This window comes from Lissotriton helveticus, chromosome 1_1 (genome assembly GCF_964261635.1).
Source record: "Lissotriton helveticus chromosome 1_1, aLisHel1.1, whole genome shotgun sequence".
Taxonomy (NCBI): Eukaryota; Metazoa; Chordata; class Amphibia; order Caudata; family Salamandridae; genus Lissotriton; species Lissotriton helveticus.
Window position 1 is genome coordinate 983,162,395 of NC_136057.1, and position 27,549 is coordinate 983,189,943.

At 45.9% G+C, this 27,549-nt stretch overlaps 1 protein-coding gene and 1 long non-coding RNA gene across 2 annotated transcripts in view; both read left to right on the forward strand.

Moving 5' to 3' along the window:
- The window catches only part of LOC144771596 (uncharacterized), a 288,041-nt gene that overhangs the window by 36,607 nt on the left and 223,885 nt on the right, over positions 1 to 27,549 (forward strand). The window lies entirely within an intron of this gene.
- LOC144772209 (uncharacterized) lies at positions 352 to 22,270 on the forward strand. The gene is made up of 3 exons (XM_078656752.1): positions 352 to 635; positions 2,963 to 4,447; positions 22,252 to 22,270. Exons 2-3 carry the CDS (start codon positions 3,126 to 3,128, stop codon positions 22,268 to 22,270), a joined length of 1,341 nt encoding a protein of 446 aa, XP_078512878.1. The 5' UTR covers positions 352 to 635; positions 2,963 to 3,125.

Here is a 27,549-nt window from a genome sequence, read left to right on the forward strand (position 1 = left end):
GGCAGCTCCGCGTTCCGCGGAGAACGCGTAGCTGTCGATAACTCCGCGATCCGGTGCGTAGCGTAGTTCTCGCGCGCTGAATAACATTATCGCGTGCGCGGCAATGGCTTACCTTCGTTCTGCGTTCGTTTTTTCCTGGTCGCTTGTGCCACCATGTTTGGAAACACTCTCGCACAGCCCCGTGCGACTGTGCGAACGCGATAACGTCATTTTGATGCGAGATAGCGTCATAAGGACGCGCGAGGATGCTTTTTGGTAAGATCGAGTTGCCGAACACGCAGAAACTGCATTCTTGCACAGAATAACTCGCGAGCATGTTAAAACCATAATAAATTACCATTTTGGTTAGGAAAAAAAAGGCAAAAAACCTTAAAGTTGTACCTTTGGCTTTATTTTTAGGGGGGAAGGACCCCTCTTTTTGTTTCTACTCTTGTTTTGCAGAGTAAGGAGGAAGGGCTCTTGAGTTTACAACTTCCTGTTCCTGTCCACCAGGCTCCTCCCAGTGCTTTGTCCATGTGGTGCTCACTTTCCTTTGGATTTTGAGCTGGAAGGATCACTTTCTGTCTGTGTTGGCTGCATTACTGATTTACCTTGGATTTAATGAGGACTTTTTGAATTGGAATTCTCTTTTTCAAGTAAGTTTGTGTAATGTATGAGTGATGTAGACTTGTGCTTGTTTGATTTGATTTTTTTTTAACAACAGTATTCAATCCTGGAATTAAATTATTGATGGAGGCCTGTACTTTCATGAGGTCCCAAATTGTAAATTTTTTCTAACATTGCATTTTGTGGAATTTAAAATGTTTCTAATTTTTAAGCCAATATGTGACCCTAGTAGCTAGTACCCCATGTAGTTAGTGTGTAGGCATGCATGAGTTCATTTTATTAACTTTCTGTGGTTGGCCTGGCCATGTGTTGGCGGCCATTTAATGTTTCCAGCCACTTTGCTCTTGCCATAGGCCTCCAACCTTGTGGCCTACTCTGCCAGTAGGCCATAGGTACTACTCATAGGGTCATGAAAGTTAATCAACTGTTTTTGTGGTGTACCCTTAATGTGAAAAACATGGATGGCTTGGATTGATATAGAAAATCTTATTTTTATGTGTGGGGTATTTCTGGTTTTGGGTGTGTTTAAACTTTAAATACTCTGTCAATTTCTGCCATTAGGTAACCCTAGGAATACAGCTTGGGTAGTTTTGGTAACTTCGCACCATGTGAGCACGTGAACTTACATTTTTTGTCGTGTTCGCGCACTCAATGTACTTGCTCGGGAACGCGAACACGACTTTTTATTCCGTTCGCGCTGCCGAACATGCCGATTTAGCATTCTCGCGGACAATATGTCCCGAGTTGCATAAAAGTTTCTCAAAAATGTTGCAGGTCTTTCTTGTGCACCTAAAAATTCCTCATTTATGTTATGTTCTCATTTTGTTAGTACTTTTCTCTTTTTGGAGCATGGACCACTTCCATTTTCTCTCCTCTGTTATTTTTTTTTTTTTTTTGGGGTGGGGTGACCAATTTGGGCGGTGGTGTGGTGTGTCCATTTTCTGAAGCAAAGCATTGTCCCTTTGCCATAGGCATTATTGTCTGTCTTCTCTTTCTTGTCATGTTGTTCTTGGTGGCCAGGCCATGTGGTGGCGGCCATTTTGTGTATGCTTCCTTTGTGATTTATTTTGCCATGTTGTTGTTGGTGGCCAGGCCATGTGGTGGAGGCCATTTTGTAAAGTTGTCCATGTTGTTGTTGGTGGCCAGGCCCTATGGTGGTGATCTTTTTGTGTATGCTTCCTTTGTGATTTATTTTGCCATGTTGTTGTTGGTGGCCAGGCCATGTGGTGGAGGCCATTTTGTATATACATCCTTTGTGATTTTGCCATGTTGTTGTTGGTGGCCAGGCCATGTGGTGGCGGCCATTTTGTGTATGCTTCCTTTGTGATATATTTTGCCATGTTGTTGTTGGTGGCCAGGCCATGTGGTGGAGGCCATTTTGTATCTACATCCTTTGTGATTTTGCCATGTTGTTGTTGGTGGCCAGGCCATGTGGTGGCGGCCATTTTGTGTATGCTTCCTTTGTGATATATTTTGCCATGTTGTTGTCGGTGGCCAGGCCCTATGTCGGCGGCCATTTTGTGTGTCCTTCCTTTGTGCTTTTGCCATAGGCATAGGCCTCCAACCTTGTGGCCTACTCTGGCAGTAGGCCATAGGTACTACTCATAGGGTCATGAAAGTTAATCAACTGTTTTTGTGGTGTACCCTTAAATGTGAAAATCATGGATGGCTTGGATTGATATAGAAAATCTTATTTTTATGTGTGGGGTATTTCTGGTTTTGGGTGTGTTTAAACTTTAAATACTCTGTCAATTTCTGCCATTAGGTAACCCTAGGAATACAGCTTGGGTAGTTTTGGTAACTTCGCACCATGTGAGCACGTGAACTTACATTTTTTGTCGTGTTCGCGCACTCAATGTACTTGCTCGGGAACGCGAACACGACTTTTTATTCCGTTCGCGCTGCCGAACATGCCGATTTAGCATTCTCGCGGACAATATGTCCCGAGTTGCATAAAAGTTTCTCAAAAATGTTGCAGGTCTTTCTTGTGCACCCAAAAAAACAGAATTTGTCATTTGGTTGTTGTTTTGGGAGCCTGGGCAGGGGTTTCTTTGTATGTGTTTTTGCGGTGTTATGTTTACAACCTCTGTCTTAGCCATGGGCTATTTATTCCTTGCACATTAACCTGTCATGTGCAGCAGGCATCCTCGTTTTTCTGTCCATATTGGTATCTATAGGCCTGCTTCACTTTATTGGTTCTTTCTGGACTTCATGTGGCCTTTGAGCTGTGGTGCTGCTGGACTGGTATTATTAGTCTTCTGTTTTGTCTTTTATACATTGACCTGTGTGTCTTTCAATTGTTCACGTTGCCTTACTGCTTGTTTGACTGATGTTGTTCTGCCTTCTTTACTTGTAGGTGCACAAAAAAGACTGAGGAGGTGCTGGTTGTTTTTTCATCCATCGCTCGTTCTACCGCCAGACGGACGTCCTTCAGTTGGACGCCACGTGTGGTGTGTGACTCATCTGACCAGACATCTCTGCAATTTGTGCTGCTGTGAGCTGACTGACATCAGAACAAGATGGGCCCTAAGAAAGCTACCAGGTCCTCCACCACAAAGAAAGTTGCTGCGAAGAAGGAACAGCAGAAGGAAGTGTCACTTAAGTCTGGTATGGACCCCAAAACCTTTTTTGGCACCCCAAAAGGTACGCCTGCAGCAGCGGGGTCTGGGGTGCAAGCTGGGACCAGCACATCTGCATTAGTGGGGGCAAGCCAGCATCCCAGGGCCAAGCACATGATGAGGGTCGAAGAGGTAGCCAGCCTTCTGCTTGCGAGCAGTGATACTGAGCCAGAACTAAACTTATCGCTGTCTCAAAGTAGTACACAATCCACGCAAGATGGAAGTGCTCAACAACCACCGCCAGCAGTAGATGTTCAACAACCACAACCACCGCCCGCAATAGGAGTTGTTCACCCACAACCACAACCACTTCCCGCAACAGTTGTTGAACAACCACAACCACCGCCCGCAACAGTTGTTGTTGAAAAACCCCAGCCCGCAATAGTACTTCCTCAAGAACAACAACCACCATCTCCGCACCAAATAGTAGTAGTTGTTCCTCCCGAAGTCGGGGCAGTTCAGGAAGTAGAGCCTCCTTCCGAGCAAGAAGAAGAGGAAGCCACTTCTGTAGGTGATCTATTTCCTTCGAATTCACCAAGGGAAAGGAGGGTTAGTGCATCGAGTTCTTCGCAAAGCATCGCTTCCGATGACCTTGATACGGATTGGCAGCCACAACTATCTGCGCATTCAAAGGAGAGACATCCCAAGAAGACCATGCTAGGAAAAAGGAAGTTTCCAGGCAGGCTTGAACTTATGGAGGTCGATGTAGGTGAGCAGGATACTGCTGGTGATAAAGACGGGTCTGACACTGTCATCATCACAAGCGTTATTCCTGGTGCAGAGGATGTAGAGACAAACATTTTCACCCTATCCAGAAATGCTGCAATGACTGATGAGCAGGTACCACGCATAACTCCTACACACTCAACACCCACAGTAACACCAGCTCCAATTTTTTCAACAGCGAAGGCCCGGCAGCATCCGACATCCAGCAGAAGCGCCACTTCAACAGAAGGAGGTAGTGGCAGTACTAGGACTGAGCTGTCCCATAGTCAAATTCCACAATCCTCCAGTCCATCCGGCATTGGCAGTGGGTCCTCCTCTTCCTATGGCAGGAGACAAAAGTTTACCTCCCCAGTGTGGGACTTCTTTACGGTTCACCCAGTTCAGGAGAACATTGCTGTATGCACCATTTGTCATGCCAATGTTAGTCGTGGTAAGCTTGGTACAAACTATGGGACTGGAGGCCAAATGACCCATTTGAAAAAAACACACGTGATCAGGTGGGAGAACCACCTTGCAAGCTTAAAAAATGTTAGCACTCGTGTTGGTGGGGATACAGTGGTACAAGGTCCACTCATGGTTGACCAGGAGGTAGAAGAAGAGGGAGACGATGACCTTCTATCTAGGAGTGGTACACAATCGACCCCTGTCGCCAGCACTGGAGTGGTAAAGTCCACATCCTCCGCATCTGCAACTTCTCAGTGGCACCAGAGTCAGCTGGAAACACCAAGGAGTGCAAAGTCTGCGATGCAAGGTGGTCCGTCTAGCACAACTCAAAGACATGCAAAGCAGCTTACCATTCCTAGCATGTTAAGGCAGGAGGGAAAGTACGAGCGGAACCACCCAGTAGCACGTTTATACAATGCCAAACTTGCGAAAATGTTAGCACTGGACCTTCTCCCATTTTCATTTGTTGAGGCTGTTGGATTTCTGGAATTAGTGGCAACCCTCTGCCCAAAATGGAACGTTCCCAGTCGCTACTATTTTGCCCGAGTGGCTGTTCCAGCACTACACCACGATGTGCTGGAATTGATTGGGAAAGCCTTACAACAGAGTGTTGTCCATTGTATCCACCTGACAACAGACATGTGGAGCAGTTGCGATGCTACAGATTTCATGTGCATCACCGCACACTGGATCTCTTTTGCAGGTGTTAAAGACAAGTTAACTTCAGGCCTCCGTGACGTTGCTGGAATTTTTAATGATACGCGCAGACATGCAACTATAGCCATGTTTGGTATGGACAAAAGTCATACTGCTGAAAACATTTTGTCTGACTTTAACGACAAGGTCTTTGAATGGCTGAAACCAAGAGGCCTTAAGATTGGTTTTGTTTCCACCGACAATGGCAGTAATGTAGTGAAGGCAATGAGAGAAGGACATTATTTCAGGGTACCCTGTTTGGCACACTGCATAAACTTAGTCGTGCAAGACTTTCTGAAAAATGAAGCCAAAGTCAGCAACATAATGGCCATCTGCAGAAGAATATGCACGCACTTTAACCATTCTTTCAAAGGACGGAAGCTGCTACGGGTCATTCAGCAAGAGCATAGGTTGCCAGTCAAAGCACTGATCCAGGAGGTCCCAACACGCTGGAACTCAACTTATTTCATGCTTGAGCGTCTCTTTGAGCAGTACATCCCACTGAATGCTTATGTCATGTCAAGAAGATTAGGGGATCCTACTGTTAATCTTAAAGCCCTGACCATTGAGATGTGGCAGTGGGACCTCATTAAATGCATCACAGAGATGCTACAACCCTTTGAGGTCTTCACACGTGCAGTTAGCAGGGAGGACTGTACTATGGGCCAAGCCATCCCATTGTTGTACATGCTTGAGCAACAGGTGAAGGAGGTCTGTGAAACATACGAAGGTGACGAACAAAAAGTTGATGCATATACCTTAGCCAAGGGCTTAGTCAACCGCTTGTGTGAAAATGTAAGGCTCAACAATATTGTGTCAGGTGAACATTACATAACTGCAACAATCTTGGATCCACGGTACAAATTATTTGTCAGCAGTAACGAAGTAATTCCATTTTCAGATGAGGATGTTGACAAGTACAAAACTTCCATAGCTGCGAAGCTAATGAGTTAGAAACTGAACGGCTGTTACTTAAAGGCCTGCCACTGCCAGCCCAGGCCAGTCCAAGTACTCCTGACGCAAGTTCTTCACAGCGTGAGAGCAGTGCGTCTGCTTTCCAGCAGGCACCAACAGTACCAAAAGCAGCACCTACACGATCTGATTCAGCAGACCCAACCAAAAGCATAACTGATTTTTTTATACAGAAAGGGATGGGTAAGTCCGTTGCTGTTGCAAAGGGAAAAGAGGACCAGCAAAGCCGAGCACCAATGAACATTGAGCGGATGGTTCAGGCCTATCTGGATGACACAACAGAGGTGTTCATGGAGCAAAGCCCATTGGTCTATTGGTATGAAAGAAGGAGACAGTGGCCAGTGCTGAGCAGGCTGGCGATAAAGTATCTGGCTTGTCCTGTAGCCAGTGTCTCCTCTGAGCGGGTTTTCAGTGCTGCTGGTGCCATTGTCACATCGAAAAGGACTAGTCTCTCCCCCAAAAGCGTGGAGCGGCTGACAATGATAAAAATGAATCAACGCTTCATACCACCAGACTATCAAGTACGTGAATCACCGCCGGATGAAGAAAGCGAGTGTGAAGAAGACGTCCTCACTACTGGGTTACATGACCTACTTCTGTCTGAACGCACAGAGTTTGAGGACGAGCTCCTCTTCCCTGACAACTAGGACAGGTATGTTAAAGGAATGATGCAATGCATTGCATAGGATTGTTTAGCCGACTCTGAGCAAATGTGCATGGAATTAAAGTATGCTAGTAGTAACTTCAGACTCACGTGATGGGCAATTTTCCCATGTTATTTAATAATATAAATTATTTATGCACTTGTGACCCTACTACTACAGGTGCAGTCAGTACTTAATTTATCGTTCGTAGTGCATGTTCATGTTGCACAACGTACATTATTTGGTGAAACAGTCCCCCCTCCACCCCCCCAACAAACACAAATGAACTTCAAATGTTTTCTTGTGAAAATAATATCTTTGTTTTATTTTTATATTTTAATAATGATAATAGAAAAATAAAATATATAACAAATGTAACCCCCTGACCCAGAGCTGTCCCTCCCTACCCTCCCCTAACCCCAACCAAATTTCAACCCAAATGTACACCCCAACTCCCACATCCCACCCACCAACAAAAGGATTAAAAAAGGGGCAAAAAACAGGGTCCATTTCAAAGCCGGCGGGCTTTCAGGTGTTTGTCCACCAGTATTTTGACACGCTCCTCTAGACCGTCCTCCTGCTTCTTCCGCTCCTCCTCCAACTTCGCTACCCGGCGGAGAATCTTTGCTTTGAAAGCACGGCACCTACACTTGCATGCATGTGGTTGTTGTTGTTGTTGTGGGGGGGCCGCCGAAGATGTAACAATGCGGCGGCGGGCGGCTGCCTGACCACGGCGACGTAGTCCTGCAGGCTTGGGGCCCGGGGCATTGGAAGAGGCAGCAGCTGCTGCCGCCGCCTCCTCCTCCTCCTCCTCGGCCTGATCCACCAGCCGGCGGTAGGCCTCTACAATTGCCTGCAGTTTCCGCTGCCGGGCCCGGACTGCCAACTCCTTCCTGGTTGGTTTTTGGGAAGGAGTAACTATAAAGAAAGAAACAGAATTGTTAATCCAAACTCCCCGCAAATCAAGAACACAACATTGATTCAACACATAGTGGGCGGCACAGTAGCACTAGCAAGCAAGCTGAGTACCAGAAATAGTGTTGCGTCTATCTTGAACATTCTACAGCCTCTATTCATTTTTCGGACTTTTTGTCACGGCTTTATGTCTGCCCTATTAGCATGGGTGTACTTCAACGGTCACACACATTAGAACGAACACCTGTCTTTTACATATCTCCTTTTGTTCCGGGAAGGCGGGAACACTCTCAAAGTAACATTAATTAACAGGGGGCAGCTAGTAGCACATGTCTAGTAAAGACTATAATACTTTATACCGCGCAACAAACCTTATTTGGTTTGTGTTTCACCAGCAACGACCCATGCACCCAGTCGTCCCCTCCTTCCCTTGCCTTTGGGTTTGCCCAAAACACCGCAGCTGCTGAGACTATCCACTAACCACCGGTATTGGGTGTGTCTCCCAACCACGCTGGCAGCTGTGTTTTCCCCTTTACATGCTTTAACAACAACCCATGCATCCGACTGCTATCAGGCACTTGCATTACTGTAGTGGTAATGCTTAGCATGCTAATGACAAGTAAAGGTAACATATATTTTCCAGTAGAGTACAGTGAGAAAGTTTTCCCCTCCCACCAAGTAATGCAGATCACTATTGAATCTAACTTACCATCGCCCGCCGCTGTTGGCTCCCCCCCCACTGCTGCTGGTGTAGGTGCCTCTGTTCCTCCTGTCCCCGCCGGGAGCGCTGAAGCAGCGCCGCTGTCCCCGTCGGCACTGGTCGATGGTAAGGGTTCTGCACCTATAAAAATAAGTACGCCTTTTTAGATGGATGCACAGCCCACTTTGTACTTGTTCACCAAGAATGGAGTTCTTCAAAACAGTTAAGTCCAACGTACGTAATCAGTATGAGTCCACATTGCATAGTACAGCAGAGTCACTAGACATATTATTAGCATTCATTGTTATCGTATGGTACCCAAGCTCATCTCATCTGTCCTGCTACTCTAGTCCTTGGAAATTGGAAGTGAACTATGTAACCTTTGTACATCAATGTATCCAGTTTTGCGCATGTGTTAACTCGCAGCTTGTTGCGCAGTACGAGAAGACGCTCTGGGGCAACACATCATTGTTCAATGCATACACCTGAAGAGGTGGGAAAGTAAAAGGGCCCGTATTTAAGTTTTCTATGTGGATTGTGGGATACAGTTTGCTTACAGGTTACACAACTTCTTTTTAGCATGGCTGCATAAAACTGGCATAAATGTATTTAATACTGTCTAACGTGCACCACTTTTGTCATTATTTTTTGGCAGGTGAGAAGATTGCCTTCTACGAAGCGGACATTTCCATAGCTTACAAAAAAAGAGGAATATCTGACCAGTATACGTTGGTGAGAGGTCTCCGATAGTTGCCACATTTCCCTATTGTGCACTAGTAGCTGTACAAATGTTGATTACTTTATTATGCCTGTTTTAACTCTGGATTTTTTCTGGTGGGCCCTTCAACGTATTGGACGGAAGCACTTAAAAACATTGATGTTACTTACTTACTTCTAACAAAATAAAGCTTTGGAATGACCACTTTGACTCTGAAGTTTATTTTCACTGTCTGTTGTCTTAGAGACTCACACGAGTGAGTGAGCAAAAGGGGGTTTCTTAGCTAACGGTTTGTGTCCTAAAAGCATTCGGCATCTTGGTATTGGGGTTCAGGAGTGTGATTTGAACAATAGACCAATGACTCAGGCCATATAGGCTGACGTTCAGTGAATTGTGCGTTCCTCAGAGTTCTGTGACTGAGGTGTAAGTAAGGTCCAACCTGCCTATCAGTACCAACAACATCCAATTTTCGTGTGCATAGTTACATAGTTGTGCAATATGTATATAACTCCGTAGGAGATAGAAGAATACCCACAAGACTAGTAGTGGTATACTAACGTTTACAAAAATACTAGACAAACATCATTCTGGATGCCTACTTGGTTGCTGTCAATTGACAAAGCACTGCAGACACATTACAGAGGAAAAAACAAGCACTGTTGGACTTACTGGGGACAGCAGCAGGATCCGCAGTAGAGGAGCTCTGTGTAACTGGTGGTTCACCCGCCGACTCGGTCCCTGTATTCTGCTTGCCCCTGGATTCTGTGGTTCATGTAAAAATTAAAATAATAAACATAGATAAATACATTGAGTGATGTGAAACATAGACATAATTGCAAATCACACTGCTACAGTGGAACAGAGCCGGAGGCAACAAATCCATGCCAGGGGCCGCAACGCAAATATGTATCCATCCTTAGAGTATTATTACATTAAGGATATCTATTGGTGCGGTGGCCCCTGAAGTTTGGTGCCCCTGTGCAGTTGCACAGCTTGCACATGCCCCCTAGAGCCGGCCCTGGCTGAGGTAAGAAGAACAAAGTAACGTTAGCATTCTTTGCAAGAAAAGGATTCCATTCATGCAGAAGAGAAGGCCGTGAAAAAAATGCTACAATATGCAAACAACGTACAATTAATAATTATCCATCCACCGCTATTTCACTGACGGACAAAGGAAGGACAAGACTCTATTAATAGCATTAACTAACTCCAGTTCTCAGCAATAAAGAAAATCTCACATCAATAAACAGCAACAGCTAGCGCCAAGTTGAAACAACACGCAAGAGCCAGTGAAGAAGAAGAACACTGTCATACAATGACAGTAGATATACCGGAATACATCGCAAATGTAACTAGGGGCAACAGTCATCGCGTTACTTATTCAGCCAATATTTACAAAGATACAATAACAATATTTAGACAACTATATATCTATATATGTATATATATATATATATATATATATAATCTATATGTATATAAATATATATATATATATATATATATATATATACACACTTTATTTTTGGGGTAGCCACTCACCAAGACCCACAACCTCCACACCAAGCAGGTCCAACAGGTCCTGCTCACGGTCCAAAATGTCGGCCCAGCGGTGGGACAGCTGATGGTGGGTACGCCGGATACCGGAGCAGCGGAAGACTGCACGGCGCACCTTCCCCCACCGCCGGAGACGCTCTTCAATGTGCTGGTATCCGGAGCCGGGCCTGCCGCCTGCTGCCAAAGTCAAGGGGAGGTGACGTTGGATAAAAAAGACCAGGGCGGCCAACTCCTCCTCCCCAAAAAGTTGGCGGGGCGTCACTCCTGCCGGGCGCATTCTGCCGCAAGGCAGCCTGGTTTTTTTAGGCACAGCCGCCTTGCCCTTTGAGCCGCCGATTCTGCTGGCACCCTTCACCATGGTTCTGGGTGGAGGGGAGAAGGAAAGTTGAAGACAAAAAGGTTAGGGGAAGAAAGAAGAAAGATAAAAGAAGGAAGTAATATAAAACAAGAGAAAAGTTGCAAAAAAAGTGGTAAAAGTAACAATAAAATGAGAAATATAAACCTAGGCACAGACAGAAATAGGTACGAAGTAAAGAAAGTTAGAAAAACTGAGGGAAAAGACCAGGATGGAAGAGATAGGAGTGAGATGCTGAAGTAGGCCCAAAACCATAGCCAGAGTGTGAAATCGAAGATGGCTCTGCCCGTCGCGACCGCCGCGGTAAGTTCGCGCGATATTTGACGCGATCACGCACTTTGGCAGTGCGAACGAGAAGATGAGTTCCCGAACATGTCTAACACAACGCGAACACGTTACTTGTGACCCGGAACCGGAAATAAGGGAACGCAAGCGGGCGGGACAAACCTCATTGAGTAACTTAGCGCGCTAGCTATCGCGAGCATGCAGGCAGCGCCCCGAACACGCGCACCGCGCTCCCGAAGACGAAAAACGGTGCGCGAACGGGTCTAGCAACCTACTACGCATGTCCGCGGAGCTACGCGTAGCTCGCGGAGTGCAAGTGCGTCTTCGCGTAGCTTCGCGGAGTGCGGCTACGCGAACTACGCCCAGGGTTACTTTGGGCATCATGGCGACGCCTGGCTTTGACCAGTTTTAATGGTGCCACGGAGTCAGAGGCAGAAGTAAGCCATCAGGTCAGATCCTGGGCTTGAGAGTCAATAGATCCAGTACTAGAGGGGACAAATGTGCTAAGAAGGGAAGTGAATTTGCTCAGGTCGGCCCTGTTCCAATTACGCGCGGGAAAGTTGGTTTCTAAAGCATTGGTAGCAGGCAAGGGCATGGCTAAAGTGAAAGTAATCAAGGAGTGGTCTGACCAAAGGCAAGGGAGGATAAGGGGAATGGAGATGTCCAGGCAGGAGGTCCAGACCTGGTCCAGAATGTGGCCCTTGATGTGAGTGGGTGAGAGTATGTGCTGGGTACAATTCAGACCCACCATAAGGTCAGAAAAAGCAAAAGAACATGGGGATTCATGAGCATCAGAGGGCCAATAATTAAAGTCACCTAGGACCAGGATGTTAGTGTTGTTAATGGCGAGTTGGGAGATGAAATCACCAAACTGGGCCGAAAAGCTGGGCATAGGCTGGGGAGGACGATATACCAGGACGCATATAAGAGACGAACCTGGTTGCTCCAACCTAAGCACCAAGCAGTCGGTCATAGGAATACTAGTAGTGGCCACTGGGGAAAAACGGAGCGGGTGCCTGATGATGGCTGCAACACCACCGCCTGATTTACTCGGAGGGCGGTTTACTTGAAGTATGTAGTAGCCCGGCGGGATTGCAGCCAGAATGTCAGGAGAGGAGTCTTCAGTGAGCCAGGTCTCGTGAGAAATAAAATATCAGGTTGCTCGGACTCCAGAAGATGGAAAACATCCAGCTGATGGATGACCAGGGAGCGGGTGTTAAGGTAGATCGCTGATAGCTTAGGTTTGCGGGCCCTTACAGATGGTGGGGAAGTAGTCCTGGGAACCCGGTCAGCCGGTCTGGAGGCGCCCGATAGGGATGTAATCTCGGGGAAAGCCTTTCTAGCCGTAAGCAAACCCAATGAAGCAAGCCTGGGGGAGGACTCAGGGGGGGGAACATGGGATCATGGAGGTGGATGAGGGAAGAACGGGAATATGCAAGAGGATAGGCATAATGGCGTGCCCCGTGTCCCGGTCGGCCGTGGATGGGCGCAGACGGGCTTAACTCAGGCGCAACTCCGGCGCGCCTTCGTCGCGCCCGCTGCGCTCGTCCGCTGCGCTGACACATGAGGCCCGTTTAAGTAGGGGCGGATCTCGGGGGTGTGGCGATGATGTCACTCGCCTGAGCAACCCATCCCAAGATGGCGCCCCCGGCCGCTGAGAGCCCGCCGAGACGATCAGCACCCAGCCGGCCGCCGGAGCTCTCCTGAGGTGGGAAGCAGGTGAGTGTCCTGTAGAGCTTTGTTAGGTTCCTGGAAGTAGGTCAGGGCAAAGAGAAATTATCACGAGATAACATCACTGATGACATCATCCATGTGATAATACGATGCACCTCCTCACTCTCTAATCTAACCTTTGATTCACCCAGTGTTAAATACAAACTACCATTCATTCACCCATACAATCACTGATACATACAGTCACTCATCAATAGAACACTATCATATCCACTCATACACCTATACAGACACTCACACGCTGATACTCATCCACAGAGTTACTCACACACCTAGTCAGTTATGCAAAGAATGAATCACACTCCCATTTCCTCAACTACACAGTTATACACACTAAACCTTCCTTATTCAAACATATACTAACACATACTTACTCTCTTTTACAATCACTGATACAAGTACAAATTGATCCATACAGTCACTTACGCAATCACAGGCTCTCTTGTATAGTCATTTATATATGCCAACTCTCACATGCACTGTGTTTACATATGTACTTACTTGGACATGGAGCACTTAGATAGCTATTAACTCACCAACACACCCATGCACACAGTCAACCACCCATACAGCTCTTTCAACATGCACTCTTGAACCCATATACCAAGTGAATCAACTGCTCACACATATATGCACAGAGTCACACACCTCCCAGCCACCCACACACACACTCACCCTCACATACAAATACTTGGACAACCAATCAATAACCCATATAGCCACTCATATAGCTACTGATCAACACATGCAGCAGCTTACACAACAACAGACATAATGTTGCACACATTCAGACAGTTTAGTCACTAACCCATGCATTCAGTAAGACACATTTAATCTCCCACTCATATAGTCAGTCACACACCTACTAAATCCATTATCCAAACACTCATACATACACTCATTCTACAATATGTTAAACACATTTTTAATTTTTAATTTAGAGGAACACACATTTACTGGATGATGTCATCAGTGATGTCATCAGTGATGTTACTGACCATGTCATGAATGAATTAATATGTGACATCATCAGCAGTGGATTGCGGGCACGCGAGTTATAGTGAGTCCAACTAACTATAACGTGGGAATTTCAATGGTTTTGTATGAGTAAAATGTTCAGCTAACTATAAGTGGTGTGAAACCTATGGTTTTTTCAGTGAATTTGAAAGGTTTTTTAAATGCTAATTCCTAACTATAACGAGTGTGAAACGTATGTTTTTTCAGTGAATATAATATATATATATATATATATATATATATCCATACTAATATTATAAAGAGAGAGCCCAAACATTTGAGGCGGGTAATCTCAGTAACCACAGCACCAATCACAACACCCAATACAGCGTTGGAAAGGGCAGTTGCAGCAGAAGGACATAGGCTATGCAGACGGCTGTCATATACATTTTTTTAAAATTATTTTTATTAACTTTTCAAGAAACAGTGTTGTTCATCACAATCATACAGTGCAAGACATAGAATTGTACCATAGGACACCATATACATTTAAAAGGTAAAAGAACCGTGCCTGCAAAGTACTCCCTTGTGGGCGTGTCTGCGTTGTGCTGTGGGCGTGGGCTGGGGGCGTGACTAACACTGAAGGCATGTGGGACGGCCATCACATCGTGGCCTGTGGGTGTGTGCTGGGGCGTGACAAATGCTGGGGGCATGACAAACGCTGGGGGTGTGTGTCCGCCCTTCATGCCATGTGAGTCGTACATACAAGCGTCAATTACGTTGCTGCACAGCATCAAGGGGCACGCTGGGGGCGTGAGAAACGCTGGGGGCGTGTGTCCGGCCTTCATGCCATGTGAATGCAATTGCGCCGCATTAAGGGGCTCGCTGGGGGCGTGAGAAACGCTGGGGGTGTGTGCTACATTCCGCCCTCCATGCCATGTGGGTCGTACATTAATCAGAAGATCGTCTGCTGTGGCCATGTGCTGGGGGCATGACAAACGTGTTCAGCTGGAGGCCTGGTAAGTAACATTACTGCAGCCTCTCCTGCGGTTGTTACTGAACTCTCTCATTCAACGAAATTAGACGCGCCTGCTACCATCAACCAGGGCTCTAGCAGGGCTCAGGCGGCGGATCAGTACACTAATTACACACGCCTGATAACATCAACCAGGGCTGCAGCTGGGCCTCAAGCGGGGGAACACGCGCCTGCTAACATCAAACAGGCCTGCATCTGGGCCTCAAGCGGGGGAACACGCAAATGAGCGTGTCTGCGATGACAATTACTGCAGCCTCTCCTACTCGCTGTCACTGAACTCTCTCATTAAACGGATTTAACCGCGGCTGATAACTCTCTCATTCAACAACATTACACGCGCCTGCTAACATCAACCAGGGCTGTAGCCGGGCTCAGGTGGTGGATCACTACACCAATTACACACGCCTGCTAACATCAACCAGGGCTGCAGCTGGCCCTTCTCCGTCCCTATTCTAATAAAACAAAAACTGTTGTCTACCGCAAGATTTTAAAATAAATTGCCCTTGCCAAATACACACATTACACACATTCTATTTCATACCCGGACAATGTCGGGGCAGGCTGCTAGTATATATATATATATATATATTTTGTTTTATCTTTGGCGCCGATTGATGAATCTTCGCGAAAACTTTGTGGGGTGCTCTGGTCTGCTCCTATCCACAGCCCCCCGCAGCCCCAGGGACCGCCACTCCCCGGGGCTTGTTTCTAGAAACATAAAACTTCCTGTGTGGTGGGGCTCGAGCCCCCACACACACCCCGGGGACCGCCACCTCCCCGGGGCACTAAATATTTAAAATAGGGGGTCCGTTACAGACCCCCAAGCCCCGGGGACCACCACCCCAGGAGCTTTTCATTATCTGGGAGGGGGGCTGCGTGGCCCTCCTTCTGGAGCCAATGATGGCCCTGGGGACCGCCAACCCCCAGGGCCGGCTCCTGCCATGTCGCGGGGTGCCTACCCCCGGGATACTGTTGTTTGCTATACCTCCCTATGGCTCCCTATGGCTCCCAACCTGCCATAGCAAACTTGGTTTGGATTTTGATTTTGTATTTTCAAAATGCAAACCCGATTGCTTTTCCACACGGGGAGCTGCATGTTAGCAGCGCCCCATGTGGAAAAGCAATGCCAGCTCCCGAAGGACGCGGGGAGTTGGCGGGACCGTGGGGGCATTAGGGCTCCCCCATGGTCCCCAATGTTGTATATACGCCCCAGGGGATGGGGTCCCCGGAGAGAATATAAATTAGTGAAAGGAGCTGAATGTAGGAGTTGCGCACCCAGTGCGGCACCCAGCGTGGCCCCTTGGTGTACACAGGCTGGGTGCGCTACTCCCAGCGTTGCCCCCTGGTGTGAACGTGTTGGGTGTGTGACTCCAAAACGTGCTGGGTGCGCGACTCCAAACAAAAAAATAATATTTTTTTAAATATACATCAAACTTATATGTTTACATTTTGGGTGGCTCTGAAAAGGACCCTTGTGTTTATTGGGAGAATACGGTACCTACAAGTACCTATGCAGAGTCTAAAGTTGTTGAGAAAGACTCTGTTACCCTCATCTGTAAAATGTACACCATCTCTCCTGTAGATGCCGTCCATATTAAAACGCAGATTGTTGTTGTAAATATACCCCATCCTATAATCTCTCAGATTTGCAGACACAGCTTTATTGACATGTTTCCTAGCTTTCTCAAACTGTGGACAAAATTGATTAGACCAGTTCCATTTCTGTCTTTGGCATTTGTTAGAATAGACAAAGGCAGTTTGGGGGAAAAGTGACATAAATTCTCCAAAGGTGTCCTTCATAAGCATTTCCAGACCTACCCCAGTCAAAGTGCCTAGGTCATTGCCACCACAGTGCACAATTATGAGGTCAGGGTGTTGGAGATGCAAAAAGGATTTAACCAATGGCATGAATTGGTGCCACTTTAATCCTCTCTGTCCAATCCATTTAATATCTACATTTGGCAAAGCTAAATCTTTGTCAATATCTCCGCTTTCAGCATACATCTTGAAGGGAGGTCTGGATGCACTTAGAAGGTGTCTGTATGTGAAATGGGCAGTTTGAAAACTAAGATTTTTCTAAAATGGTGGATAAGATGCAGTTTTAAAAAAAGAAGAGAAATGATTAGCTGTTTGTGAATATTATGGACTGAAAAATAGGGTGCATGTTTCTGTGTTTAAAAAGCATGTTTCTTATTGGTTAGTAAAAACTGTTTAAAAGGAACATTAGATAGCTGATATTTTGAAAAGTCAAGCATACTTGCTGTTTGAATTTGCAACATTGTGTGCTGAACTTGTGACCTGTGTGTTCAGTTGAGTGTTCCATGAACTGTTACTATGGTAACAGGCATTAAGCAGAATGGGGGTAGGTTTCAAAGTTATGTCAATTGGAAAGGGTTGAAATGTATAATCAATAGAAATGTGTGTTAGCTCTTGAATTAATGTGGGAAGAAATGTGATTTGATGTTTACATGTATATGTGTGCAGAATGAGATGGAAAGTTTGCAATTTTTGGGTTTTGCTAAGAGCAGTGCAATATAGACATTCTATATAAGAAAATCTGGTGTGTGATTCAGACACCTCTTAATCTACAAATCAATTTGAAAGGTGAGTTATTAATTTGGGAGTTGTTTCTGTGTTTCTCCTACTAAAGTCCAGGGAATAGTCTTGCTTTTCTAGAATCACACTGTGAGTCTGTGTGTACTTGTGCAACCATTGTGGCAGAAGCATGTGGTTACTTCATGTGTTTGCTGACACATAAGTGCCTAACAAGCTATCCTGTTGTCAAATTTCAGTAGTATTAGAACCCAGTGATTGCTTATGCATTCGCAGAATGAGTCAGGCATTCACACTAGAGTGCTGTAGTGAAATGTGTCCAATGTATGCAGTCACCTTACCCCTTTCAGACTCCTGTGTTTCTCCAGCTAAAGTCCAGGGAATAGTCTGCCTTGTCTACAATCACACTGTGAGTCTGTGTGCACTTGTGCAACCATTGTGGCAGAGGCATATGGTTACTTCATGTCTTTGCTGACATATACGTGCTTAAAAACCTATGCTGTTGTCAAGTTTCAGTAGTATTAGAACCCAGTCACTGCTTATGCATTCACAGAATGAGTCAGGCATTCACAGTAGAGTGCAGTAGTGAAATGTGTAGAATGTATGCAGTCACCTTACTCCTTCCAGACTAGTGAGTTTATTCTGCTAAAGTCCAGGGAATAGTCTTGTTTGTCTAGAATCACACTGTGAGTTTGTGTGCACTTGTGCAACCACTGATGCAGAAGCATGTGGTTACTTCATGTCTTTGCTGACACATAAGTGCTTAAAACATATCCTGTTGTCAAGTTTCAGTAGTATTAGAAACCAGTCATTGTGTATGCATTCGCAGAATGAGCTAGGCATTCACGCTAGAGTGCAGTAGTGAAATGTGTACAATGTATGCAGTCACCTTACCCCTTGCAGACTACTGTGTTTCTCCTTGCTTGTCTAGAATCACACTGTGAGTCTGTGTGCACTTGAGCAACCATTGTAGCAGAAGCATGTGGTTACTTTATGTCTTTGCTGACATATAACTGCTTAAAAACCTATCCTGTTGTCAAGTTTCAGTAGTATTAGAACCCAGTCATTCCGTATGCCTTTGCAGATTGAGTTAGGCATGCACTCTAGAGTGCAGTAGTGAAATGTGTAGAATATATGCAGTCACCTTACCCCTTTCAGACTACAGTGTTTCTCCTGCTAAAGTCCAGGCAATAGTCTTGCTAGTCTAGAATCACACTGTGAGTCTGTTTCCACTTGTGCAACCATTGTGACAGAAGCATGTGGTTATTTAATCTCTTTCCTGACACATAACTGATTACAAATCTACTGCCCTTGCACTCCTCTAGTGACCCAGTCAGTACCACGTATTAATCCATTCACTGCGCCAAAACGCAACCACTTATAAATTCACCCAGGCACTCTCCTTGCAGTACTCTAATCATTGAGTCAGTACCCAAGTACTCATGCAGTGACTCAGGCCTTAGCAACATAGACTGATTCAAACCCGTATCCACTATGCATGCAGCCCTCTAACCACCTACACATTTTTCTTTCACACCTCCAATGCACAGTCAGTGTCCATACACTCCAGCAAACACCCTGTCACTCCCTTTGAACTCCTCTAGTGACCCATTTAGCACCATGTAGTAATCCATTCGCTGTGCCAAAACCCAACCACTTATAAATTCACCCAGGCACTCTCTTTGCAGTACTATCACCATTCAGTCAGTATCCAAGTAATCACGTAGTGATTCGGGCCTTAGCACATGGACTGCTTCAAACCCCTGTCCACTATGCATGCAGTCCTCTAACCACGTACACATTTGTCAAATCAATTACTTAATATACTATGTATGCAGACCTGCAAGAATCTACAAAGTAATAATACAGTCTTCAAATTACCCTGGGCCTCATTTATGAAAAGTGACGCATCACTGCGTGACAACAGCGATGCGTCACTTTTCACTGCGCCCTCCTTGCAACACCAATGATGCGTCATATTTACAGTATGACGCATCATTGCACAAGGAGTTACAGATACGTCAGTATTTCTGACGTATCTGTATGGCGCAAAAGTGATGCATTGCTGGAGTATGTCACAAAAGTGATGCAACTCCAGCAATGTATCCTTTCACATGGGGCAAGCCCCATGTGAAAGGGCCTTCGTCAGTTTTACGCCTGCTGTGAGGCAGGCGTAAGAAATTGATGCATTTGTGTCCTAGAAGTGGCGCAGTGAAATCACATAGATTTCACTGCATCACTTCCATGACCCTTTCTTGCGTCAATACGCCCCCCTTGCATACATTATACCTGGCGCAGGTATGATTTGGCGTAGGGGTTTACAAAGTGACACATCTACCTACATGCGTCACTTTGTAAATATGGCACAACAGGGCGCATTTTTTACATCACTGGTGCGTCACAAAAAGTGACGCACCAGCGGCGTAAAAGTGACGCATAGCCTCATAAACGAGGCCCCCAGTTTATATCTATGTAGTTTTGGAATCTCTCTGTCATAGAATCCCATGTGACCTGAACAAAAAAGATTTGATTGGTTCATAACATTTACCATTGTAACTACTGAAGGACTGCAACCATTTCAATCATTATGGTTGGAGCATCTTTGGAGAGATATCTCTGTGCTTACCTTCTGTCACCCTCCTTCAATTTTTCTATCAATCAACTAGCAATATGTTTTTATTGTAATAGTCTACCAATACCTAAGCACTAATAGGCCAGATTTAGAAGCATCCTGTATCAACAATATGTCACTTTTTGTAAGATAGTGATGGCGCCAGACACTCCTTCATATTTACAAAGAGAGGAAAATGCACCCTGTGTAGCTTTTCTTCTCCATGTAAATACGATCTCATCATACACGCCACTTTGCGTTGAAGGGGCGTTCCATAGGTGTTGCTGTGGGTGTTTGCACACAACGCTCATGCAACAATACACATCTCTAGATTTATCATAAATCATAAATCTGGAGATGTGTGTGAATGCTGCACCATCCTCTAGTTGGTGTAGCAAGGCACAACAAGGAGAATTTTTATTTCTCCTCATTTTTTCTCTTTCAATATATGCTGCATTGCACAGCATACATTGAAAGAGAAAAATGCTTTCACTGATTGTTTTTGTGCGGGAAGGTGTCTCTTCTGGCACAAAAACAATCTCCGCACGATACAGATATCCTTGCACCATGATGCAAGGGTGCCTGTATTGGCTGCAGTTTGTGAAGCAGTGCAGAGGGAAGCATAGAGATGCAACATATTTATGTATATATGTTGCATCCCTGTGCTTCGAAAGTACCACATCACACTGCAGCTAAAGAGCTTACAGTGTCATGCTGCAGCACTTCCTTATAGTTCTGCACTTATACATTCACCATACACTACTAATACATTCTTTCAGTCAATTATGCACTACACATACATTCAACCAAACTTTCACACATTATCATACAAATATAATTATTTCTTTAACCAGAGGAGTTAGTTCTGAAAATAACTTTTTTGGTGTTGTTTTTTTGTTTTATATATTTTTTGTATTTTTCTAACTGATTTTGTTATTTTTTGGGTGTTTTTTCAAATGAAAAAAAGAAAAAAAGACGAAAAAAACCAGAAAACTTCAGGAATTAACAAGCATTCCCCCCAAAAAAGAAACAAAAGTCTAGCAACAGTGATTTTGTTGCGCAGCACACACTGCTTCAACGGACTGCTCCCCATAGGAAATTAGTTTATTTCACTTTACACAGTGGTGCTTTAGTAGAGCTAATTCAGGACGTATGTCCGGTGGTGATGGTGCTGTAGAACTGCCAGATGTACCAGGCACTGCAGGTGGAGGGTTCTGTTCCGCTCTTCTACACTCCTCCCAAACCAGATTCACCGGATGTAGAGTCATCAAGAGTTTATACATTGTGGCACTACCTCGGAACAAAACACGCTCACAGATCTTGCAGGTTACTTTGGTGGCATTCACTTTCTTCTGCCCCTCTTGAAAGGTGAAACACATCCATACCACTGATACTGGCCTTTGTGAACATGGAGGTTCCGGTAAAAATTCTTCCTCTGAAAAATGTTCCTCCTCCTCCTCCTCCTGTGGCTGCTGTCCTGAAGCCATGATGTAGTTTTATTCTCCAAAACACCAAAAAAAAGTAATGGAAATATGGTCTTCCAAGCAGAGATCACTCTCCAAAGAAGCTCAAAGAAGAATGATGGAAATGGGTGGGGTCCTTCAATAGTTACAATGGGAAATGTTATGAATCAATAATTTCTTTTTTTTTTAGGTCACATGGGATCCGCGCACCGTGTGCACATGCACACCGCACTCTATGCAACTTCGCGAAATTGCATTTAAAAGTAATAGAAGTTTATTAAAAGTAAAAATATATTATTTTTATGAATAGTTTAGATAATCATTTGCTCTAATATGTATATTAAAGACATATATATATATCATTTTAGATACAAAAAATGTTTGCGGGAGTCACGCACCCACCGTGTCCAACACGTATATGACGTCACACAGAAGCGCGCAAGCGTGACGTACACTAATGCGCATGTGTCGCAATGCCTGGTCGCAATGAGTAACTAAATATCTTTGTGCTTTTTAGGAAAACAATTTCCCATTTCCTTGAAGAGATGCCCAAGACCAATTTGAGGTAGATATAATCTTGAAATATTTACGAGTGCAATAGAGATGATAGAGAATGAGGAGTGTGTACTAAAACAATACACATGTTTCTTGGTTTTTACAGAATCCAGTCACAGCCCTGAAGAGAGCCCCCAAAAACAGACTGGGACTTGAAACATGTTGGCACTTCTAACCAACAGGGAAAGAATGTAAATAAGAATGCGTAGCAACTTAGGGAAATATATGTACTGAATACTATACCCCTTTGTTAGCTGAAATGTTGTTTACCCCTGTTGTGTGGTAACCCCAGGGCTCCTTGAAAATTTGATTTGTGGGTTACCATTTTTTTCTGTTTTTGGACTGGAAACCATCTCAAAAATGTTTCTGGTATTTGTCACTATGTCTCAATTCTGTTTTGTTTGATGTAATGTGAAGTTATGTGTATCTGACCACTGCCTTGAGGATTTATAAAATGAAATGATTGAAAATGAATAGGTAAATGCAATAGACCGACTGATTCGTGGATTTGGTCTGAGTCTCTCTAAAAGTTAGCAGCCAACAAATGGTCAGTGAGATGTTTTGACTTTTTTTAACACTTCTAAAAGTGGCATTTTCCGTATTGTAATTTAAAATCCGACCTCACCGTAAGTTAAGATTTTAAATTAGGATTCCAGAGACACCAGATTTTGGGGTCTTATCTCTTCTCTATTGGAAATTGCACTTATAAAATATAATACAGTAATCCCAATGTTATTCTATTGGAGAGATAGGCCTTACAATAGTGAAAAATAACTTTGGGAGTTTTTCACTACCAGGACATGTAAAACTTAAAAGTATGTTACCTGGCTTTTAAATACATGGCACTCTGCCCTCTGGGTTGTCCAGGCCCCACCTTAGGGGTGATTTATATGTATACAAAGGGAAGGTTTGGACCTGACAAAAGGTTAATTTTGCCAGGTCAACATGACAGTGTAAAACTGCATACACATGCTCTGCTATGGCAGGCCTAAGACATGGTTAAAAGGCTACTTCAGTGGGTGGCACAATCAGTGATGCAGGCCAACTAGTAGCATTTAATTTACAGGCCCTGGCGAAAGGGTGTACCACTTTACCAGGGACTTAGAAGTAAATTAAATATGCCAATTGGGGATGACCCAACGTTACCATGTGTAGTAGAGAGAGCACAAGGACCTTAGCACTGGTTGGTAGTGGTAAAGTGCTCAGCGTCCTAAAGCCAACAAAAATGAGGTCACATAAAGTGGTGGAGGAAGGCAAAAGGTTTAGGGGGTGAACCTTCAAAAAGGGCCATTTGCCAACAGTCAGTCTATAAAGTTGATCAAAAATGCACTAGATGCGTGACAACAGTGGTTGATACTCATGTGCCAAGCAAAACCTGTGCCCTGGTATATTAAAGAATTTAAGGAGCCCATGATTAAACTGTGCCAAATAGAACGCCAATGGTGCAGAGAGTATACAGAAGATTTAAAAGTTGCATTTAAAATGGGCATTTATGAGTATAAATACAAATTCAGATTAGTTCAATCTAATTATTACACCAATAGGATATTGGAAGCAACAAACAAACGAAATGAAACCTTTAAGATACTTCAGGAACCAACCTCCCCATAAGTGGTGTTGTCTAAGGTGATTCACTCTCAGAAATTCTGTGATAAATAAAAGTATTTTTTTCAGTGATAAAATAAGGACAGTTAAAGATAGCATTTCCTCTGGACATTTGATTTTTGGGGAACCAAATAGGAAAAAGAATAATACATTTTTGGGAAATCAATGAAAAACGAATGGATGTTCTTCTTACCAAAGGTGCATCAGGTTCCCCAAAGGACCCTTGTTCTCCATCCTTTTTTAGTGAATTCATGGCCATAATTTGTTCCCTTTGCTGACATTACTACATCAAGCTCCTAAACAGGGAATAGTGTCTCACGCATTTAAACACAAAGATGGTTATCCCCTTGTTGAAAAAGCAAGGGGCGAATCCATCGGCCTAAACAAATTATAGACTAATGTCACTGCTTCCTCTTACAGCAAAACTGTTAGAGGCCCATGTGGCCCAGTAACTGTGTAGTCATCTACAGCACACATCCTTCCTTCATTCAGCACAGCCTGGTTTTCGCCTGCTACAGAGCACAGAGTCTGTAAATATGACTGCGTTGGATGAATTAAAAAGGAAAAATTAAGGGCGTGGCTAAGCGGCCGTGTGAGATGGCCGAGGCTTGAACGGGCTCTTCCCGACCCGCGGCAGTAAACCGTCCTGCAGCCTGCAGACCCGGACGAAAGCCCTCTCGAGGTGCCCCCCCGAACGGCAGACACCCTAGCGGAGGCTGCAGAGTGGCTTTCCAGCGCGGCAGGCGCCGTTAGACCGGCGATCGGGCACTCGACTAAGGGGACACCCAGACGGCGTAAGATGGCAACTCCGAAGCGCTGAGAATAGCGCGATCCTGCTTTCCATTTGGCAGCCTGCTGATGACTTCTCCCCCTTCAACCGGGTGAGGCGAGGAGGGGGGCCTGGCCCCTGGCGACGTTGAGGGAGCCCGGTGGTGGGACTGGAGGGGCGACGACCTGCCTAACATTGCCGGAGGCGGCGGTGGCAACGGCCCAGACCCGGGAGTAAATTTAGGCCCCGGCTTTGAGGCCTACCTTCGGGCGACCGTAAGGACGACGGCGTGGCACCGCTATGGCGGGGGGAGAGGCGGAGTGTGACACGCTGCCCTGCTGTGGACTGCGGGGGCGCGACGGAGCCCGTGTGGCCTGGGACCCTCTGGTCGCCTCTAGGAGTGTTCCATCCGCACCCGGAGGGCGCCTTAGAAGACGGCGCCCTGGCAGAGTCTGGGGCCTATTGGGACAATGGAGGGCCTCTGGGGGCCCGCGTGGAGGCAGTCAGGAAACCTGTGTCGCCCTTTCCCTTCCCGCCTTGCTCAGGGTCGTTCCGGATGGACTACTGGACCAAAGATTGCGTGACCCTCCCTCCTCCTCAATTGACTGTGCGGTGCTGGTGGCTACGTCCAGCCCTTAAAAGATCCAGGGTGTGAGGTGTATCCATCGGCGATCTGTCGGCATAGGACAGGACATATATCAATTGCACCGGCTCTGGGTACAGGTGCCAAAACACTGTCCCATTTTCTGCGACGTGACTTACCGGCTGGTCTCTCGCTGTGGGGGGAAAATGGCGTCAGGAAGTAGGAGCTCCAAAAATAATGCCCAGGCGAGACTGTCCAAGTATGCGTGGCAGCAGGGTGGAGACAAAATTTACTCGCCAAGAACTGCAAAAAGACAGCGCGAAAGGGTCATCCCCCCAACCAAAGGAGCCCACGCTCCATGACGTCCTGGCAGCCATAGGGGAAATGCGCATGTCTATGGAGTCTGTGACGACAGAAGTTTCACTGCTTCGTGCCGATTTTAAGCAGACGAACGAAAAAGTGTGAGATCTCAAAGTGGTGACGGCGGCGCTCCAGGAAGATACCTCCGAGCTCCAACGGCAAATGTCGGACATGGAAAAAAGACAGGCTCGTATGGCACAGCAGCTCGACGACTATGAAGGGAGGGCCAGTCGCAACAACGTCAGGATTCTCAGGGTTCCGGAGAAAACGGAGGGGCCGGCGGCTGACCTTTTATGTGGAGGAGCTAATTATGAAACATTTGAAGCCCAAGACGTTGTCTGCATATTTCTCCATAGAACGAGCCCATAGAGTACCGGGCGGGAGGCCTAAGGTCGGGGCCCCTCCCAGGCCAATTATTGCCAGAGTCTTTAACTTTCACGACCGAGACAATATTTCTACAAACTGCCAGAGCAGCCCCCCCAGTTAAGATTGATAACTACGAGGTCTCCTTCTTTCCGGATTTCACGGCTCGGGTCCAGGCGCAGCGACGCAGCTTCCAGGCGGTGAAACAAGAACTGCGAGGCAGAGACATCAAATACGCGATGCTGTTTCCAGCGAAACTAAGAGTCAAAAGGGACGGTAAATCTTGGTTTTTCGACTCACCGGTGGCAACTTGGGACTGGCTGGATGGATGGACTAAAGTCGGAGGCAGACCCGGTGGACACCGCGTCGCACCGGAGCGGGGACCTGGAGATAAACCGGAGACAGCAGCGATGGGAGATGACGTGGGGGCAAGCGGCCTCTCGGAACAGGAGTGAGAGGCACAAGAGACCTAAAGAAGGACTGACTGACCCTGATGGACACTTGCAAGTATTAGGGGGGATGGGCAGCGTGAGAGGGGTGGTATTGGGAGTAAGTGTCTTATTTTAGTGATTCCGGGTTTATAATATGGTTTACTGTCTTTACTTAGACATGTTGTGACGATTTTCCATAGGCAAATATTCTTGATTGCAGGCTGCACTGCTGTGACCTTATATTAGATAGTTATGCCGCGGGGAGGGAGGGATCGGTTCGCCTCTACGCAATTAGTACGGGTGGGGGACACATAGGCACTCTGCCGGGTTGGGGGGTGGACGAATTGCGGTCCACAGGCAGGGGTGCAGGGAGGGGGGAGGAGGGAAGTCAAGGGGGTGTTTCGGGGGGAGTTGGCACAGAGTTATTGGTGAACACGACTGCAGTAATGGTGTACAAATTCAGATCGCAATGTTCAAGGGGAGGGAGGGTTGGTTGCACTTTGTTTGGTGTTTTAGTTTTGGACTGTATTTCAAGGATATCAGTTATTGCATGGGTGGACTGTTGATGAGCTTTCAAGGAGGTTTCAGTAATGATGGCGGACGGGGTCTTGGCTGATGTAACAACAAATGATAATTCCCCGATTGTGGCCCTGGTACCCCCCCTGACCCTGCTTACCTGGAATGTGCGTGGTTTGGGTGACAAAATCAAAAGGGGTTTGGTGTTGCAATATGTACGTAGGGCGGCCCCAGCATTAGTGTTACTTCAAGAGACGCATTTGGTGGGGTCGACATGTAAGGCTTTGGATCGATGGGGCTACACAATGGTGATACACTCTGAGTTCTCCTCTGGATCCAGGGGGGTGGGAATCCTGAAGCGTAAGAATTCTCCCGTGATAGTTCAACAGGTGTGGAAAGATACTCAAGGGCAATTTGCTGCTATCTCCTGCTTATGGGAGGGGAAGATATTTAATGTGGTATCGGTATACGTTCCCCCTGCCCTACACTCAGTAGCTCTCCCCACCCTCAGTGCATTTCTGCTCACGCTCCCTGAGGGCGAGCATATAATGGGTGGAGACTTTAATTCAGTTCTCGATGAAGGTCTTGACCGCCACCCCAACAGGACAAAAGGGATGAACAAGGCGAGGCTGAAGAGCTATGTAGAAGCTATGGGTCTTACGGATGGGTGGTGGTTCAGGCACCCCGAGGAGCGTGGCTACACCTTTTATTCAGGGGTGAACAATAGTCTTTCTCGTATTGACCATTTCTTTGTTTCAACTGACATTCTGCCACACA